The 21,510-nt window shown below is 40.0% G+C and overlaps 1 protein-coding gene across 3 annotated transcripts in view; it reads right to left on the reverse strand.

Moving 5' to 3' along the window:
* Positions 1-13,373, reverse strand: part of FBXO30 (F-box protein 30) — a 322,115-nt gene extending 308,742 nt beyond the window's left edge. The window contains exons 1-3 of one of the 3 annotated variants that reach the window (XM_061471456.1): positions 13,284-13,373; positions 8,692-8,796; positions 18-2,109 (exon numbers count right to left, since the gene is read on the reverse strand). In XM_061471456.1, the coding sequence (XP_061327440.1) occupies positions 18-2,093 (2,076 nt within the window). In that variant the 5' untranslated portion in view covers positions 2,094-2,109; positions 8,692-8,796; positions 13,284-13,373. Of the gene's footprint in view, positions 1-17; positions 2,110-8,691; positions 8,797-13,283 lie in introns of those variants that run through there. The other 2 variants (XR_009746592.1, XM_061471457.1) reach the window with 2 other exon arrangements.
* Positions 13,374-21,510: the final 8,137 nt, after the last annotated feature.

Consider the following 21,510-nt stretch of genomic DNA (forward strand, 5'->3'; position numbering starts at 1 on the left):
AGAATTAAATAACTTACCTTTTCTTTTATCTGCCAGGAACTTCTATCTGCATACTTTCTCTTCTCCCATAGTAGTATCACCATTCCACGTGCTTGAAGCAAGCTTCCGCACACATCTCTCATTAAACGTGACACTCTGGAAAGCTGACATAAACTAAAACCGTCTAGAAAACTAGCGATGTGCTGCAGAACCTCAAAAGGTAGACTACTCAGATGGTCATTGTGTAGTCCAATTAAGCAGCTTTTTGCTGGTTCTACTAATACTGTGGAAATACAAGGCTGAACTCCAAATGACCGTAAGTGGCGGTCATGAATAATTTTTGCCCCTTGTGTTGAAGGGCAAAACCTTCTTTGAGAGTATGTACACCCATAATATGCCAAAGGACACCTCTGCTCCATCCAGCCATTAAGGCCAGCATGAATGTCACCATGCACATTCTTAAAATGCGATGAAAATTCATTCCTCCTAAACAACTGTCCACAAACAAATGTAAACATTGAACGCTGTTTTGTTTGGTATCTAGCCACATATTCTAATACCAAATCCAGTCCAAGGGTCTGGAATGGACTTGGATTTGAGAGCTGTGGGTTGGCATGATCACATGCAGAAGCTGAAGCTATTTCCCCCACCATTGTATTAGTGGCCAGTATAGCAGATGGGAGAGAAAATGTTTGGGTCCCGAAGTCAATGCGATACACATCAACAGCACGACTTTCTGATATCCCTCTACCGCCGGGAGAATCTCCTAGGCAAAACAACAGAGCTGCAGTGATTAGATCAATCCCTTGAAGACCCATAGGATCTTCTGTTATCTCCAAATCTGATGTATCAACAGCTTTGTCTTCTTTTAATGTAGACCAATAGTTGTTAACAATGAAGTTGTACGATCGACGCCGTAAAAGTGAAAATGCATCTACATTTCTCAATCTTTCCTGCTCCACTTGTCTCTCTAACATTTCTTCTTCATTAGCATTACGGGGAAGTAGTACATGATTAACACTGCCATTAACTAACTGATCAGCTGATACTACTTCTTTAAGTTGTGCTGTTACAGGGAGGGAGCTGCAAGACTGCAATGCTTCATCATCATGAGAAGCAGTACATTCACCATTTGCTACACTGGATGGTTTTGAATTAGATACACCAAGATCTTCATTCTGGTCCAACACCTTTGAACATTCATTTTCTACATGAAAGCCATTACACAAAACTGAGGAGTTATTGAGGTTTAGATTTAAGTCACGTTTCTGCACTACATCATAACAAATATCACTAGAACCATTTTGCTCCATTTGTGAGTTTTGACTCAGGCTGTCAAATTTTATCCCCCCAGCTGCTCCTATGTTATCTTCATCTGTATATTCATGGTCAGACTTTTTATCCTTAATAATGCCATTAGAAGCTTGCTCTTTAATCTCAGTATCTTCTTTAATTTCCTGTGGTGAACTGCAGAGGCTTGAACTTAGCATATTAATGTCCCTTGTAGCAGTGTTCAGGATATCCAGAGCAGCAGCTAAACTCCTCGTTGTTTCTACAGTAGCTTGATAAAGAGCACCATAAGACTCTTCATCTACAGGCATTAAACCATTTGAATGCACTGTATCTGGGGCACTTGATTTGACAGAGGTTTGCTCTCTGGATTCTGGTATTTGATCACCTGCTTTTGACATCATAGTTGCTACTTTAAGTGATTCTAATAACATTCGCTGGTCTTGAAGGGCTAAAGCCATATCTAGTTGCTCCACTTCATCAACATCTTTACTCAGATTTTCATAAGATTTTCGGTCTGCGTAACTGACTGGCCATCTATTCCACTCCATGGTACAACATACCACACTTGCAGGACAAACTTCTAGATGATCAGCAATTTTATTTCGGGCTACTATGAAGGGACATCCAAAGCCACTGTTCAAACAAGGCACTCTTTCAAGTGGACATAACATGCGATGTTCCTCAGCTTTACATGAGTGAAAAACTGCTCCACAAACCAATGGGCAGCCAATCAGATCACAGGAAATGCCAGGCTCTGGTCTGGTCATACAACGACGGCTGACACAGTTCACACAGTGTAAATGTTGCTGATGTTCTTCCATGACTGTAAATCCAATTCTGAGTAAAAAAGAAAAGAGACAAAAGTATAGAATGTAACTCAATATTAATATTTACTTTTATTTGCAGTTTTTCATCTTCTGCATGTACAGAAAGATATACATTAACACAATGTGAGCTGATCAGTAGCCATTTTAAGAAAATGTGACATTTTATCTCAAAGAAATGGTATTTAAATGTTCACCTGAAAATTAAAGATACACATTTATCAGAGTTCAAGACACAGACATGCATTTATACACCAGGTGTAATACATGCAAATCAGGCAAAACTGCTGTATAGTCATCCCTCTGGAATAGCTCTTTTCCCCTTCCCATTACAAATGGAAGACTCAATGAAAACAAAATATTGTTTTTCTCCTACTACTTCAATGGCCTACTACCCAAAATCATAAACCATACAGCTCTACAGAGTAAGCAGACAATTAAAGGAAGCCAGATTCATCCTCATCTCCAGTTTTCCAAATGAAACAGAGGCAACCTATTCCCTGGTCTGCTTGCTACCATCTAAACTTCTGATACCCTCTTCATGCAGTTCTGTGGAAAGCAATCTGCAACCCTCAGCATGTTATCTCGGTTCCCTGTTGTGTCCCATCTTCCCCCATTCCATGCTTCTGACAACAGTCCTTTACTACAGCTCTTCATTCTTCTTCATCCATAGCCTATAGCTCCTCCCTTATTTTTGTAGTAGCTGCTGCCCAAGGGTAGCAATTATACTATGCATTAACTAAGTCCTCTTATTTCACTGAAATCTTTTACGTAAAACTTAATGCCCAACAAGGTCTTATCTATACCTCCAGTTCAACCCAAAAAGGTGAATTTTTTAATCCATCCTACAGCTGTACTGATAATACCAGCAGTTTGGAGTGTAAGGGTATCTCAACAACTTTACAAGGTCAGAGAGCAATAAAAATCCAAACAAAACTCACTGCATAATATTAAAACATACTGACACAAAAAAAATATTCAATTATTTGTGGTAGAATTAAAAAAAAGGGGGGGGGGGAAGAGGAAGAGAGTAAACTTTGTATCTTTGTACCATGCTTGGAGAAGCTCTGGAATTGTTACCAGCTGGAGTGCAGGCTCACACAAGTAACCAACCTCTCCCCTATGCTCTAACAAACTCCTTCTCAGAATTGATAGCACGAGGGAGTGCAGTTCAGAAAAATCAGAGAATGACTTACACAAAGCCAAATCTCAAAACACTGTGTCAAAAATACATTGCTCAATTCTATCTTTTCCTCACTCCCCACCCTCTAGCGATTTCCTTGAAAAATAAATGCTTACAGAAACTAAACTGTAAAAATAAAACTGCTTAATATTATTCCTTTTGCTCAAACTGAAGAGGAAACAAAACTGCTTTTTAGACACTCTAATTTAAAGCACTTAAATAGAAATTTATGTGACACTTCACTCACTTGTATTTTTTTAATGCTTTGAAATCCATACCAACTTTAAGTAGCATCATCCCCCTCATCCATCGTAATTTGGATAACTCAAATATTTTAGCCACCTACTCTCCTGAACACTTCTAACAAAGAAGCGTATGTGATACACTTAACAGGCAAAACACAGCTGAGTTTTCCCCACCACACCTTAATATTTATACACCAAGTAAGATTTGAATAAATTATCAAGTGCATCAGCTACTGAACCCAGTGACTGACTTGCTAAACATTTTATGAAATCCTTCTGGCACACAACCTGTTTTCAGCTTGCACATTAAGTCAGATAGCAACTATTGCAAAGAGCTGAAATGTTTTCAGTGAAGAATTAAAATGAGGAAGTTGACTTATCTGGAGATATTTTTTTACTTCTTCCAGCAAAGCCCTCTCAACATAATTCCTGCCAAACACAGCAGCCTATCTGTTGCTAGACCAAAGAAAATTTCGGACTTTTACACAAATACTGAAACCAAACTCTAGCTTTCCTAGTTTTCCACAAAATGGAAACAGCCCTGACAAAGACAATTGCTAGTTCATAATGAAAGAGCCCTCACAGAGCCTAGTCAGGTATCACTAAGGCTTAATTTAATCAGTTATCCATAAATATGTTCAATGGTTTCAGGGGTTTTTTTTGGTGGTTCAGTTTGGGGTTTGGGGTTTTTTGGGGGTGTTTTGTTTGGCTGGTTGGTGGTTTTTCTTACTTACCAAAAAGCTGCGTGCCCTGCTTACTTTTAAGATGGCCAGAAGTGAACCACTTCTGGAGCAGAAGGTAGGTGTGTTAGCTCACATACTGCTATGTTATGCTAGCACTGTTCTATTGCTTCTAGGCCAAATCTGGCCTGTATGCAGACAGCTCAGAATGCAGTCAACTGAGCTCATGTTTGCCTGCACCATTTGTGTAGACATACCCTAAATTAGTCAACCATCATTAAATACTACCTTTAAATAGCCTATGTGAGCTTACACAGAAGAACATTCTATTAAGACAGTAAAACATCCTCCTCCCTACCACACTATCTTGGTCTTTACAAGTCAGATTGTGAAACCCGAGTTGCATGATGATACTGTCTTTTCTCAGGCTCCTGGACTCCTTTCAGATATAAGCTAATATTCATCAAAACTTAATGACTTCATACAAGCAAATGAAATTTTGACTTGTGGAAGACAAAGCCTGACCAAAACATCATCTATCACTAACAGACAGTACAAGAAAGCCAGAGCAGACACTAAAATACCATGTTTTACCAATACGTAGACGCTAATTTAGTTCTATTAACAGATGTCTGTAATTGTTTTCATAAAGTTATGCCTGTGTTCCATTAAGTAGCTCAAGTAACCTATTCTTTCAGTTTCCAAAAATACAAATTTTATTGGTCACTAAGAAGTTTAATATTAGTTTGCCATTTCTCTTAAAATTCAAATTCTTTGACTCCTTAACTGAATACGTAATTGAAAATCTCTTTGGACAACAGTAGATCATCAACAGGACATTCAGTAAAATTACATGTCCTGCTTACTAGCCTTAACTTCACAGCACCTGCTGCAGAACTTCAATTTACTAAAAATGTCACATTTTATTTATAGATTAATACAAAGTCCTTTTATATGTATATTAAATGTCCTCTTCTTCATTTTTAATTTTAATACCTGAGCTTCAAGCTCAACAGCTGGTTTGGGCAGTCATGAGTTCCTGGACTGTTTAAACTAGTTAAGGCTTTTGATATAGCCCCATTATCAAATTGCAAATTAAGTCCAAAGGCTAAAAAAAAAAAAAAAACAACAAAAACACACCCTATTAAACTGATGAAATAGATGGATAAGATCTCAGGAATTAGCACATTCATTAATCTACAAATGGTTACCTCATTTGTAAGCTAACTTTGTGAACCATGGAACTTAGCACCTCTTGGATTCATTGATTAAAAGCATTTTCCCTTGAAGAACCATAATCAATATAATCACTCGTACTACACCCTCTTCCCAAACATTGCCTTGTAAAAGAAAAAACTGTTGGGTAAAGGGGAGATAAAAGAAAATTCTTGCTGAAGGTAACAAAGTGCTTTGATTTCCTCCAATACAGAAAATTTAAAGAACTAGCAAAGAGTGTCATTACTGACCTGAAGAAAAACCCTCATTAAAATACGTACCAATAATGCGTGTTTATACCCCATTGTGTTCCTTGCCACAAATTGGTGAGAAGATAGTGTCAGATCAATGACTATAGCAAGAATGAACAGCTGTCCTTTTCTGATTGTGTAGTGTCAGCAACTAGCTTCAGTTCATATGAGATGCTTAAGTACATGCACTTGACTGTTACTAGCAGAGAGACCTAAAAATACATCCCGTTCCAGTGAGGCGACCACTGCTCTCAGAATTTGTGCAATCACTTGATGTTATTGTACATACTATACAGTCAGCTGACCAAAACAGCCAGAACATGCTTTGAAAATCTATCATAATTAAAAGGATTAAAATTCCAGCTGCTACAGCCACATGATTTTCAGTTGCTGTTGTAACACAAACATTAAAATAGCATAAGAAGGGTTTCAGTCACTACACAATATTTCAGAGCAGTGAGAGCTGTCGCTTTCTTCTATGCCACAAAGTATAAGGAGCTGCACTTAGTGTTATCAAACCCAAAGTCTGCTTACTTACTCCGCCCTATATGAATTCTCTGGTCCCAATAAGATATGCAATCACAGCAACTATTACTGCTCCTGGAACCCTCTATTACTCGGCTACCTGTTACTCATCAAACCTATGAAGCTCAAGTATCTTTGAGACTCTTCCTTCTCTCAAATTTGACTAAACAGGGCAACAGGTTCTTAAATTACATGTTCAAAGAAGTAGAAGAGACAGACACAAGCAGTACTACAGGTTTAAGCTCCCAAGAGCATCCAAATCCACCCACAAGCTGCCAAATATATGCAAAGCATTCTAAAAAAAAAAAAAAATCCCTTTTGTTTTGGAGATTGTAGAAGAGTGCCAGATTTCTAAATCTTCTATTTTTACCCAAGTCTGGCTAAAAGAGTGGCTAACAAGTCTGGTAAGATGCAGAAACTTTCAGAGAGCAAATGGCCAAGTGAGAAAGCCATTTAAGTGATAGGTGGTTAAAAAAAAAAAAAAAGGGGGGGTGTGGAAAAATAAGACAAGAGGTAAAGAGCAGTATAAATAAAAAAAATATTAAGCAGTATAAAAAAAATTTAAAAAAAAGTGCTTTAAATACTCTGCCAAAATAGAATTGGCAGCACTAGTGATAATTATTGAACAAGCTATTTGATTTTTCTATATCCAAGCATGCATGCTTTTCTTGTCTTGTCATCCTTGTCCTGCAGAAAAAGTGTGACCATTTTTGTACCTAAAAAACAATACCTCAGTCTATTACTACAGTAGCACGGCTACATTAACTTTGTTATTCAGGTTATGCTCCCTTTTTGGGTCCCTTTTTGGCACCAATATCCCTATGCTGGTGTTTGGGTTGACTGGTTTGAGGTGGTTTTGACTTCATTAGTTTCAAAATAACCAGTGAAAAACACAAACTGGAGGTTCAGACACCACTTCAGCTAGCAAGTATAACCACTACTAGCCATCCCTGCTTGACGATGCTCTAACTCTATTCCTCAAGACTCCACAAAATCTGAGGTTAAACAGCCCCATACTGAGGCTTCTCCAAAGCCAGTGAAGCTTTTTATCCTCATATTAGGGAGCTTGGTACCTCAAATCCTACTTAAATGTCTTTCCATAGCACTGGGAAGGCCAGAAACAGGGACATAAAGTGAAGTTAACCTAATGCTACACTAATACCAATGACTCTTTAAAATGGTGAATTCGTAAGAACAGACAACATTATAAACTGCTAGTCATTAATGTGAAACAACATGAGTAAGAGGTGACTAAAAGTATATGCTTCAGTTGCACAGCTAATAGAGTAGTGCATGTGACCATATTTTAGTATTTTATATACTAGGCAATTGCTCTTTTTTTCTCCTCCAATTTGAAAAAAGTTTCTGACAGGAACTTTATGAAGCTTTATATTTTTAATGCTAATTTGCATCACATAGTGGAATTCCTTCCAACACCACACAAAATCTCAAACATATAGGATACAAATTACAGCCCCATAGCCCCAGGTTCATCAGGACAACCCTGAATTCTGTTACAACAAAGCAGATCAATGAAGTTAAAACTACATCCAGAATTTTTGGATACATGAGTTTTTACTGCGTTGTCAAACATAAATTCATCCACAACAAAGAGCGCATCTGCCGTCCCGGTAACGACTGCACATATTTGACATGCTAAAATGAGTATTTTTTTGTTAATCACATAACACAAGAAGGAGCTTCAATTACTAAAGCCCAAACTACCATACAAGTAGTATGCTACTACTACCATTATCATCATAAGTCTACAGCAATTTATACGTATTACATGAGAGCAGCAGAAAAAGGTCAGGTCCAAAACATGGCTTCTCACTGCAAAAACTTCAGAGAGATACATACTTCTAGAAAGACTGTAGTTTTAACTGTGATCTAGCATTGAAAGAGTATATACTAGCTCCTTTATGAAGCGTAAATTATCCATCTACCTCAAAACCAAACCAACTTCTAATTACAGCAAAAATAGTGAGCATTAGAATTATAAGGAAGCAAAACTTTTTATGTCAATCTTATAAAGGAAAGGTTTTCCATGTCTACTCCTGCCCCAAGCACCTTATTACAGAAGCTGAAAGAAAACAAAAAAAACACCCAAAACCAAACAAAAAAAAAACCAAACAAACAAAAAAAAGAACTTCAGAAGGGGAAATAACCCAGAGCAATACACTGCTTTGACTCAAGTAGACACTCCATCAATGCTCCATGTATCTTTGTTCCATTTTAGAACAGAAGCTGTGATGGAATGACAGAAAGCTTTCTTCTCTTACTAAACTTTCTGAGTGTTAAAAATCAAAACCAAACCTACTAGGCTTTTCCCTAGAGTACTTTTGTGACAGATCTGCCATGCATTCTTGTCTCCTTGACACATTCCCCAAAGAAAACCGAAGGCTTCAGTGTGCCTTTGGTCACACTGACTGACACAGGACAACCACACTGGAACAGCTTCACATACTGCATGGCTCAGGCACAAAAGCACTCTACCTGTTGAGATGGTGACAAGGCAGAATCAGCTACAGAGCCAGTAGATTTCATGTGTAAAGCACTTCTGAACTTGACCTCAGTCCGACTCCTCAACTGCTGCAGGCTCTGCAAGAAAGGAGATCAGAAGTAAGGTTTCATTTCAGGTTTACAGACTGCTTTCCCTATGGCCCAATCCTCTGAAAAGGTCATGTCCTTAAACTATCTGGAGCTATGAATGTTGAAATATTTTGCGGGTTTTACAGAAAAATAAACAAGTTTTAAACATCATTTGCAAGCGAGACCTAAATTCTGTCATTTTAGCTTATAGTTGTTAGTCACACTCAATGATTACCTATATATATTCAAGGCTACACAATAGATTATTAAAAGTTACTATTCTGACCTACTTCCCTTCATTCTTTGGTTTGGCCTACCAGGAACCGCTTAAGAAAACACAAACCAAACCCAAACTTGAATTAAAGATTGCAACAGCTGGAGAAAAAACAAAAACCAAAAACAAACACAAAAAATCCAAAAAACAAACAACAAACAATTTAAGTCTAGTTAACATTTGTTCAGCTTCAGTCTTCAGACAGAAGAACTTATTAAGTACTTGCTTAACAGTAAAAAGCTCTTTACTATAACAGGCTGCTTCTTCTATGTGTTCGTGCCCATGGATTATCACCAAAACTTAACAGAGATGAAACCAAGGTGATATACCCGAAGAACAATGCTATCCTTATTTCCAGATATTGTCTCACAAATCCTTCAGAAAGACAGAAAAGAAAATAAGTCACTTCTCAGAAATCAGAAACAGAATTACTGGAAAAAATAATGCATTCTGTAATACAAAAGGTAATTTTAGTCACCCAAAAGATACCCAAAATAAATCCTTCTTCTTACATAATATTTTAATTCATACATGTTGCCACAGAATTCCTGACCTCTGTATATTTACAGAGAACAGGCCAAAAATCTTGTTAATACACTACTTCAGGTCTTACTGCACAAGTTTAACCAGTTCCCACAGCAAAATTAGAAAACTTTAAAGTAAATGGAACACAAGCCCAACTTCTCTCCAAGATCCCAGACTGAAATGTAGATCTCGTGTACCCTGTACATATAAGGTGATATTTTCTATTAAAAATACACCCTTGATGGCCTGACCACTGTACAGCAGGAGCAGAGAGTAGGCAAAATATTTAAGACACCCCACACACACATATACTGCACCAGATAATACTGAAGTAGAAAAGATGGAGTTTGTCCTAAAATATTTTGACAAGTTATAAGTGGAGCAGAAAGAATAGGAGAACAAGAACAGAGACAGTATTAACAACTTTAACCTATTCTATTTGCAGGCATTTCACTTTCTTCTCAAATATAAGATGTTTTTGCAGTACCTGTTTGGCTTTTTCCCCTTCCAAGCTGCTTGGCTTTAAAACCAAAGAAAATAGTAAAAAAAAAAAATCCTGTTAAAAAAGCAAACCTATTTTCTAAACAAAAACCTCACTTATCTCAAACATGATGATAGAAAGCTGGGAATACATCTCAATGAAAATGTTATACCAGCTCTTTCAGTATGTTTTTAACTTGAATGAAGAACTAGAAAAAAAAACTTCTGCACTGCAAGTTTGTGTAGGATTTTAAGATGCACAATGAGTCATCAATTTCTGATCTCTAGTATCACTTAAGACTGCTTTTCCAAATGTCAACAGGCTTGATGCTATTACTTTTTCCCCCGAAGACGCCAGCTAAACATTCCCATCCAAACACATTCCATAGTCAACGACAATAGTGACTCAGCTAAAAAAAGGTTTTGAAAGAGCAATTACAGCTACATCAATAAAGCACACTCCTAAAAAGATCCTGCTTGCAAAGAATCTGTCACTCCAACAGATTTCTGTCACATAGGACTTTTGTAAAACTACAGCTTCTAAACAGACATACAAAGCTTAAACTTCAACAAACTAAACACCAGCCACCTCTCAGCACCTATGTAACCAAGTCTGAACCAGTTAGGGTTCCTGAACGACCTTCCTGAACCACCTATCTAAGCCGACTAGAACTTTACCTCACTGCACCTCTTGTTCTCATGCCCAAAGTTTAAACTTACCAGGGTTTCATCATGATTGCACATTAGGAGCTTAGATCAATCTTTGGCATTTGGTAAACAGCACAGTCTACCAAGATGCTCTACAGACTCTTCTACACAGATGTTCTACTACTTTCATGGTATTGTAGATTCAAGCAGCATTAGCAGATTGCAACATCTTTAAAACAAGACATTAAGCATCACCTCAGAAATTACTAAAAACAGCAGCTTGCAAAATCAGTCAGAACCTAGAGCTCCCCTGCAATTTTAATTCTCTTGGCCTCTTTTAGATCAGTCTGTATTACAAGATTTTTCAGTCTTTTTCCTTTATTCAATATTGAGACTAGATGGTGCCGAGATACTTAGGACAGCCTACATAGGTTTTCTCTGTAACTGTCAATAATGTAATTACTTGTTTATTTATGCTTTCTTTAGGAATGCTTACTCCTTATCCAATATAACCATCTTACCAACAAATACTTCAGTTAGCTTTATTCTTATCGTGCATAAGGGAACAGAAAGAGAATTGTCACCATTACAATAATCACTAGATAAATTATTCCCTCCTCCCATATCTATACCATCAGATCTCAGTGCCAGAGGCAAACAGCATTTGCCTCATTTGAGACAGATGTCACCAAAGAAATAGGGTCTATCAGTATGAAGGAAATTCTGTTATTTTTAGTTCAAGTGGACTGAACACAAAGCATAGGTTTGTCACAAAGCTGACATCCACAACAGTTATGGGAGTGCACTTGGAGACTTAATAGGTGCATGCCTGCCTCCTTCACAAAGGTACTATAAGATACTCTTTAGAACTTAGGTCAAAAAACGGTTGTCCAAAATTGTAGAGAAATCTTATCCAGAAAGTTTCCAACCAGATATTGCTAATTTAACTAAGCACTTATTTTGTCCATTAGACTTTTAACATCAAAGTAGGAGGCAAGGGAAATATAATCTAAATTTGAGAAGTTAACTGAGTAAAAGGAGACTTTCGTGAAAAAGAAACAATATTTAAGCAGCAAAGTAAAATCCTGCTTTTGGATAGCCTACATCTGCTATACTGGGATTCTCCTGTTCGCTAATACCTTCTAACTTTGGAGAAGAATAAGACAAAGAGCACACAAAAAGTCTGAGCCTGCAACACAATCCAAATTCGCACTTTCAATTTATTTCTTCTATGGATGAAATGTGACCACTAAGGAGAAATTATCCACAAATATTTACACATATGTGGACTGGAAGACAGATTGAAGGTCCCAGCACATTTTTCAGTCTTCCAGGTATGTGACTTGCTTACCAACAAAATTCTTTTAATAATATTTTTGTACTTTAGCAAGAGGGCTGGAGAGAGAAATATCATAAATAAGCATAACAACCTTATCAGCAGGGATGCATGAACCTTAACCCTCCCACAACACAAGTTAAAGTGTATGGCATTAACAGCAGAAGGCAGTGGCTGCAAAATGATGCTGTTCCTACAGCAGCACAGGCCCAGTTTTGGATTAGTAGGTAACACACACTTATTTTGGCATTTTAACAACATAAGCAGCCAAAGGGAAAAAAGGATTATGAAAAGCTCCTCAGCCAAATCCGAGCAGAACTTTACAGAACAAAAGCAAGCCGTCTCTCCAGCCCACGGGTTTTCTCCCTGGAGAATTCGGAAGACCTGCTGGGAACAACAGTGGCGCTAGAACTTTTAGAAGTGAAGCCACACGACTGTTTAAACGTGCGTGCTGTTCAAAAAGCTGCTGTCATCTCCCTACACGCTTTTGTCTACCGACCCGTGGGATTACCGGACTACAGCTAGGCAGCCTTCTTTTACCTTCATAAGGGAAAGAAAAAAAGGTTGCAAGGCACATCACTAACACCCATTAAAAACAGCACTCTCAGAAGACAAACCACCACCTGTTATACGGTCAGACACAGCTACTCGAAATACAGGAACGACTACAGAAGGATTTCAGCAATATCTCTGGCTTATTTGCCCTCTTCCCCTTTCCTTCCATGAAGAACGAGACGCTGGACTGCAGTCTCTACACTACCAGGCAGACCTCGGCCCGACCCCTTCCAGCGTGCTACCGCGACACGCCGGGTAGCGCTGGCCGCACCGCGGGCTAAGAGGCAGCGACAGGCTCGCTCCGCCGCCGTCGTCCGGTCCCGGCGGCAGCGAGGCGCGGAGGGAATAAGCCCAGGGGCGGGGCAGAAGCCGGCCACCCTACATGGCACTTTACCACCGGCACACACTCAGCACCTAGGGCCGGGCAGGGCGAATGAGACGTGGGCGCAGCAGCCACATACCAAGCCCCCCATGGCCTTCTCCACCTCCCGGCAGGGACCTGTCAGGCCGGCGGGGGCCCTGACCGAGCCGGCGCTGGGCCCCGCTCGCCCCGCCAGGCCGCCATTTGTTTACCACCCGGCTGCCAAGCAGCCGGCGCCGGCCAGGAGCGGTACACAGCCCCGCCGGGGCGGCGCAGGCCCCGGCTCGCCCCGCGAGTCCCGGACAGCTGCGGCTCACCCGTCCCCGTCGCTCGGCAGACGGCAGGGCGCGGAAGGTCTGCAGAAGACTGGGCTGCGACTCACTCTTCCCCCTCCCGGCTCTCCGCCGCGACACTCCTCTCGCCTCTCCCGACCCGGCCCTTGCCTCACCACCCAACGGCCGCGCCCCCAACGGCAGCGCGCGCGGGGCGGGGCAACAGGCTGAGAAAGCGCGCGGGACGCCCGCGCGGCCTTTCTTCCCGGGCGGGAGGGGCGGGGACGGGACGGAGTACCCGGATGTCGCGTGCCTGCCTGCTCTCCCCTTCTTCAAGTTCTCGCCTGTGCGCATGCGCGCTGGTGTCAGTGATTGGGGTGGGTTCGTGCGCGTCGTTTGGCTGCCGTTGGTGCGGGACGGGGGTGGTGGCAGGGAGGGCTAGGTCCCGGTGTGACCTGCCCAGGCGGTGCCATGTTAGCAGGGTTACCTGCTGTCTGCCGGGCGGGGGCGCGACTGCTGCCTTGTGTGCGGGCAACACCCTCGGCTCACCTAGGGCCCAATGGAGACTGCGGTGTTACTGTCAGTGTTTGCGAAACACTTCCCTTTATGTGTGTAGGTTATGGTGACCCCGCAGGCTTCTATGTAAATGAGCAAAATGTTGTTTTTTCCAAAAAAAACCTTGAACTTGCTCCCAAAAGTCAGAGGTGCAGGGTGTTGAGCCTGCCTTTGCAGGTTCCAATTTTCAGAGTGTGGAAGCCAGCTGGTTAGAAGGCTGTAGCTTGGCAGGAGTTACTCAGGGTGTTCCAGCTGTGAGGGTCTGTATTCCTGATAGGCATGACATGTTTTGCGGGGGTACAGTGTGTTTTGTCATCATGCAAGTAAAGCAGAAGATACTAGTGTAAACTTCTCACCCTTTCTCTTCCCCCTGAAGTTAGAGACTGTGAAGATGAATTTGTTAATTCACAATAAATAGTATTCTTTAACTTCCTGTTGAAAATTTTGCTTGTCCTCACCAAGTTTCCAGAGACATTTCCTTGCCATCTATGTAGATTCCTGTTTGAGAGAGAGAATCTAGTTCCAACCCCCCTGCTATGGGCAGGGACACTTTCCACTAGACCAGGTTGCTCAAAGCTCCATCCAGCCTGGCCTTGAACAAAATAATCTCTAAGTCTCTTAAGCCTTAACCCAGGTTTGGTGAGGAGCAAGTAAAATGTGCCTGTTGGAAGTTTGGATATTTAGCATCTTAGGAGAGTCTTACCTTTTCTTACTCTTACAGTAAGAGCACATAAAAGGAAGCTGTAAGACATTATTTCCATGTTAGGTAGGGAAAACAAAGCATAAGATTACCTTAATATGAGGCATCATTGCCAGCTCTTCCTATAATAAGCGCTCCCAGGTTTGCCCCACCCTTATTCTACAGCCTTGATCTTCCATGATCCTGAGGACAGGCCCTTTTTTTTTTCCTTCATAGGTTTGATTACAGGATCAGGACATAATCATCTAGCCAAGTGAGCTCCAGAAGATGGTAGGGATTGGCTCTGTGACTCAGAGAAGCCAAGCAAAATAATTCCATCTGGTCAGTAGGCAATTACATAAATTGTTGGGCAGAATCCATGTAGAGAGTTGCTGCTGGCTTTCGCAACTGCCTTTTATTGGAAATACCTTCTGTGGGACAGGTGAAATTTGCTGTGCTGCTTATTCTCACCACAGTGGAGTATACTCTCCAGCTGAGAGCAACCTGCTGTAAAGTATTAATTACAAAGGGTGTTGCAATGCTTTCATCTCTGACTCTGTGCAGGGACTGGGCCTCTATGACAGAAGTGGGGCTTTTTATTTTAATTGCTTCTTTTGACAGAGGAAAATTAGTTCCTGTGGCTTGTATTTCTTTTCTCTTAATTTAGCTGAGACTCCTTGGGTCACTCAGTCACTTAAGGAAGAATCTGCTGTTTCTCTAATGCTTTAATGCATACACTTGCTCATAGTCCCAAATTCCCCCTTCTACCTACCTGACAACCACTGTCATTCTGATGAACTGCTATTTAAGGTAATCAGGCAAGCCATAATCATACAATTTGGCTTAGTACCGTTGATGTGCAAGCCAGAAGGTCTTTGAGGATTCAGTGGGTGAACAACTGGAGAGCCTATTTTCTACTGGCTTAAATCCAGAATGAATGAAACTTCATTCTGATTACTCATAAATGGAAAATAAATGTCTATGTCTGGTCCAATATTGTTTTGTACATGACACTATCACTGAACTCAACAGAAGAGTGAAGTGTAAATTGATTCTTGGCAATGTAATTCAGGTCTTTCCTCTCACCTGAAGCAAAGCCTGTATCAAATGCCAAGGCATTTGCTAAGGTGTGCAGACAAACTCCTGGTAAGCTGGTACCTGTACGTGAAATAAACCACATTTGTTCGTAAGGTTGTAGAAGGTGCAATCTGTTTGCTATCACTTTCTAATAAATGTGAATTATTTAAGCACTTTCTAGTTTAAAATTCTCACAGTCGCAGTTCTTCACTGACAGGCATTTGTGTCTAGAAATTCATTCTGCATGGAGATATAGAGGAAAAAAATTGCAAATGTTTCCGAAATGCATTTGCAAGTAGATTTACTAATGTGTGTTTGTATTTAGCAGTGTGTAAAAATAAACAGCTGAGATCTGCCCAGAAAGCCACATATGCAATTTGCATGGCACAGCTTTGAGAGCAGGTTGTTTTCACACAACAGAGACCTCAAGAGAAGTTTTTTTGCACTTCCTGGGTTTGTGTTTTCAACCAAGGGCCATTAAGAAATCTGATACTGAGTTTAATGCCTTTATGTTTATACCTTTCCAAGAAAAGCCTCTCTTCTCTAACAAGATACCTCTCCTGTCATTAAAAAGCCCATAAACAGCATAAAGTCTTGAAGTAGCATAGTAATCAGATTCTCTTTTGCAAAGTTTTTTATAGTAGTAACATTTGATCTTTTAGAACATCTGGAACACGGATTATAAAAGAAGCTGCTGAAGAAGCTCGTGAATTTTGGGGGTTGGCGGTGGTTTGTCATACTCCATCTTTCTTTAACATGAGAAGGTTTTTTTGGCAGGAAAATCAGCCTCAACAGCAGGTCAGATGTCTCAATGTCAACATAATTGCCCACCTACCTAGTTATCAACATGAAGGCTGTGCTGGGTGGGTGCCACACACATTTTATGGAAATTCTTGGTGCTCTGACCCAGGTACTGGGCTATAAATACCTTCAAGTTAATACATTTTTAATCCTGACAAATTGGACTCCCTTGGTTTGGTATAGACTTATGAACTAGCAAGACTGAAAGGATCAATGCTTTCTCTGAGTGGAGAAAAATAATGTCCTATTGCATGGCAACTTGTCTGCAAGTCTCGTGGGAGGATGCATTAATGAATACATCAATATGTCATTACAATCTTTGAAATGTAATGCTGTTAATGGTTTAAATCAATGTCCTAGGATTTAAGCAGTCATTCAGCACTGACTTCACACAAAAACACTGTTTTCTTAAGACAAAAGTGAAAACTGCCAGATGGTGGTTATGTTTGGAGCAGTTTTTCACAGGTGAAAAACCCACACCACAATATACCTGTAATAACTTACAGTGATATATTTCAGCTATTCTTAGTGAACCTCATTGATTGAAAGGAAACATTAGTTCTGTGGCATTCTCAACTATCTCAAAATGAAAACCATAAACCTAATGGTTAAGTAGAGGTGGCGTCTTCTGATTTCTTGTGGTAATCTAAACCAAAGACTGTGAGAAATTACAGAGAAATCTGCAGATGATGAGGCTATTTCTGAGTTGTGAAACTATGTCATAGCCAGCTGCACTGGTGTAGAAGTTTTGCTCCTCTTAGCTGAAATAAAAATTCTCTGAAGAGTCCCATTATGATTAAAACTGCTACCAGTTTTACTGCCCCAGGGACTAAGCTGTCAACTGGCAGAAGTCTGGTTTTATCTGGAAAGAAAACAATAGGCAGTGTTTGTTTAGAGAGGAGCCTCTTCCAATGAGATCTAAATGATAGTAAATTATCTTAGTATAGATCAGTTTTCTCCAATTCAAATGGATTTATAAAAAGACCATTTCTGAAGCAAAATGACAGTACAGAAACAATGGATACCACTTTATTTAACTTGGAGAAGGGTTACTGCACCTGAAACTCTGAGGAAACAGTTAATAATATAGGACAGAGTGTGAGTTGGTTCAAAATTTTTTTGTATGTCACCACATTCTCTTTACTTTTCAATTTACTTTCGGTTGTCATTCAGGCAGGAGGAAAGAGTGGGATTGTTAAAAGGACAGTGGTGGTCTTGTAAATAAAAGATGCCCAGAATGCTTTTGTGCCATACACACATTCAGGATACAGTCACCTGGGATATGGCACTGCCTCTTCAGGTTGGGGTTGCCTCCAGTCCAAAGTCTCCAGTCTGAAGGGAAGACTTTCCACCATGTGGTGTTGTACCTTTCATTATGGATGGTAGCTAGGCTGGACACCACTTTAGGACTGAATTCGTCCTTAAGCTGCATAGGTTTCGTAACGGCATAATCAGAGGGAATGTGGTGGAGCTGTGTCTAAGTAGTGGAAAGAAGGAAGAGTTGGGCCCTCTGAGGCCACATTTGCAAGGAGCTGTGTCAGTTGTTGACGTGAGAGCACCAATAAGACTTCCCTGAGCTCATGTAAAGTTTGGCTTGGAAGCAGCAGGGCTTGGGTGGATCCTTGCATCTCCTGGGATTAATAGCACAAAATTGGGTTTTAGTGGAGATGAAGTTCTACATTAAACAAATAAAAATAACAAAGATGTAACTCCTTTATTGGATTTCTAACACTGGCACTAACAAGTTCCTTGTATAGCTACACTTCAGCAATTTTTATCTATTAATATTTGTATTTATTCCATATGTTTGGGTACATTCTTATTAGACAGCCTTGCTGTAGCACGTGACCTTTCTGTTTTCAGTGATACCAAACTACATCATTTGTTTTAGAAATAAAGATGCTATTAAAGAGCTACAGTATTTTGAAAGTAAAATATCAGCTAGCAGGTGATTGATTCAGAAGACTTAGCAAAATTCAGTCAGCCACTGGTGCTTTTCATTTCTTTTAATTTTTCCCTTACAAAAATGAATTGGTGGTGTGATAAATGCCACTTCAGTGTTTTATCTGAGGGGGGGAAGGAGCTGAAGGTCAAGTCATACTACTACAGATGATTGAATTTAGGAGTGCCATGGAGGTCATCAAGGCGAAGCAAGGGTCAAAATATCATTTGCACACAACTGACTGCTATGCAACCCCATAGCTTATTTCTAGCTTTGGCAGCATCATGATAGGGTAGAAGGAGAGTTGTGACTAACTGGAATGCAACTACAGTTAGTTGGTCCCCCAGTAAGCTGTCAACTCTATGTGCCTCAAAACTCCTAAGTTTAGTCATTATCACAGCTTACTGACAGGATGGCATGGTTGCTCCCAGTCATTAGGATGGATGAGGAAGCAGTGTATTTATCAGTCATACAGGAACATCTGGTTGGGTTCTGCACATACGTGCTAATCCAAAAGAGTACTCTGGCAAGCAAATCAAGCTCATCATGATGTGTGTGCATGAGTACATTTAAGTTGTTTGGGTTACAGTAGACTTCAGTTTTAATCTCCTCAAACAGGGATAAGAATAAAATTTTAAAGCAGTGTCACATTTTTTACTTTAAAAACATGCTGGTGATTTGCACCAGGCTACAAAAAACTTTTTTGCTTTTAATGAACCGCTTTATGAATCACTGTCTTGGAGATGCTTCCCTGTTGTCCCTTAGCTTTCACTTAATGGGACCGAAGAGACCATATGAGCAGGGAATGGAGACAAGTCTCTATATCTGCCATAGTAAGTACAATCCTGGTAAAAGAAATGGCAAATTATCAGGCCTGTATGTACTTCTCTGAAAAAAAAATTTAAAAAAAAATCAATTCATGCATAGAGCTGCTTGCTTAAAAACAAAAGCTTCCTGGAGGAAGGAACAGCTCTACCAACTCTGTGGGGCCCCACACATGAGCTTTCTTCTTTTAAGAGACAGCTCTGACACTTATATATGCAAACCAATACATCTTGTACCCCAGAGACACAAGACATAGCTTGTCCTGCAGCCAAAGCAGGAGTATCTGCTACCAGAGAACCTGTAGTGGAACATTTAACTTTTTTGTAGACAAGCTCATTCAAAATCATTTGAGGTCAATAGTGGCCTGAACCTGCAGGCAGAGACCTGGAGCTATAGGCACCTGGGGTCAGCTTGCACAAGCACAACTATACCAGAATTCATTGTCTACTGCTACAAATCCATGTAATTCTAGCAAAAAGTGTTTTAAGCAGTTTTTCGTTCAGAAAGAGGTGCTAGCGGTTTGTCTAAGAATTAATTTCTAATCACGTGCTTTTAGTCATACAAGGGATACACTCAGCAACAGAACAATGAAAGTAAGTTAATGGGGTTTAACCTTTAGCATTTTATTCTTACACCATGAGGTCTGTATTGACTCTCCCAACCATACTTATGTTTCAGAGCTGTTACCAGCAGTGCTGCTCATATCCAAAATGAGAAAAGTTACTTGTACATATTGGTGTGAAATGCTAGGGTGATAAAAGACATACTGGAAGGTACTTTAAGAATTGAGCTCAGGCTTGAAACATACCTTTTGCTTTGTGAGCCTGAAAGTTTCTGTTTCTTGGTCCCTATCTTTTCTTGGTCCCTAGTATTTGTAGATATGACAAAAGGAAATACCCATATTTGCTTATTTAGGCTTATATTTCTGTCTGCTTTATATATTTTATATAATATCTTTTCATACAACATTTCTATATATTATATAGAATTACATAGATTTTCTATATGCTATGTAGAATGATAATTCTTTGTTTGTCAGAGCTTTTTCTCGGAGCAAATTTCCACATCAGAAATTCTGAGTTATGGATTATGTTTTGGTGGCTGGCAGCTGTAAGACAACTACTGTGGCTATTTCAAAGAATGGCTAGTACACTGTTGGTTCTTCAGGACAAAAATGACAGATGTAACATAAGCAGATAAATCAGAGCCAGTTTTGGCATAGCAGGGAAAGACACAGAGCTGTCAATGTAATCCTGAAGAGAACAATTCTACTTGGGAGAGGGTGTTACCAGGAGAGCAATATTACAATGAATTTAGAAGTTTATGTTTAAAATGAAGTACAGTGACAGTGTATTTTTAAGCTATTTGTACAATCAGCCTTTAATGGTAATTTTCCTAGTTTCCACTCTTTCCAAGCAGGCTGATTTCACCAAGATTCTCTGCAAAGAGAAGACAGGACATTCCTTCAATTAAATGCTTCTCCCTCCAATTAGAGATCAAACCTGTCATCCTGCACACTCGTTTTTCCAAGGACAAAGCCTTCCCTCCCTCCAAGCCTATATATATACATATAGTGAACAAGTTCTTGCAAATGATGCTGGAAAACTCTAGTGAGCAACAGTAGTGAATCTCTCAGCATCTTGGTTGGAATGGGGAAGGGCATTCTGAAAGTGCTCAGTCATTTGGGGGATGATCTTGATATGCATGGCATTGTCTTGGTCCAGTTCTCCAGAAAGAGTGAATTTCAAAAAAAAAAGACTGAGAATAAAAGAAAAACTTTCACCATCTATAATAAAACAGATTAGATTCAGAAATCCTACCCCTTTCACACCCTTACAACATACCCAGAACTGAACATCCAGGTCAGCTGCAGAGACAAAAATAAAACCTTGCTTCACTGATCAGGCTCTCAGCCCATAATTCCCTCCAGTCACAGCTGTGCAGGAAAGTTACTAGGGCTGTAGCTATCTCTTCTTCTTCATAAAAACATGTGCTGGAAGTTTGGGAATGCCCCAGTTAAAGATACTGTGCAATACCAAAGAAAGAGGTCTGAAGAATGAGTCAACAGGCAGGACTTCATTTGTAGCCATAAGATTTTCTTACAGCAGGCCCATTGCTTGCCTGGACGTGGAGGGCTGAATCCTCTTAAATTCAAGGACGTTAGGCTTTGTAAGTGCTAACAACAGGGTAAGGCTGAGGAAGGCCTCTGCCAAAATGTTAGTCTAAGAACTCAATATCACTGTTCCAAAATGTAAAAAATCTGTGTAGCAAAAATTTACTTTACTCCACAAGGAGAAAATGGAATCAACTACAGCAAATAGATGCTGACATTATTAGGCTGCACATGTTGAAGATCTAAGGTTGGCCATGATTTTTTTCAGGCTTTCTTATCC

The sequence above is a fragment of the Pezoporus flaviventris genome, unplaced genomic scaffold (assembly GCF_033815535.1).
Source record: "Pezoporus flaviventris isolate CSIRO_AGI_PZ_B2104156 unplaced genomic scaffold, CSIRO_AGI_Pfla_v1 ptg000066l, whole genome shotgun sequence".
In the NCBI taxonomy this organism is placed as follows: domain Eukaryota; kingdom Metazoa; phylum Chordata; class Aves; order Psittaciformes; family Psittacidae; genus Pezoporus; species Pezoporus flaviventris.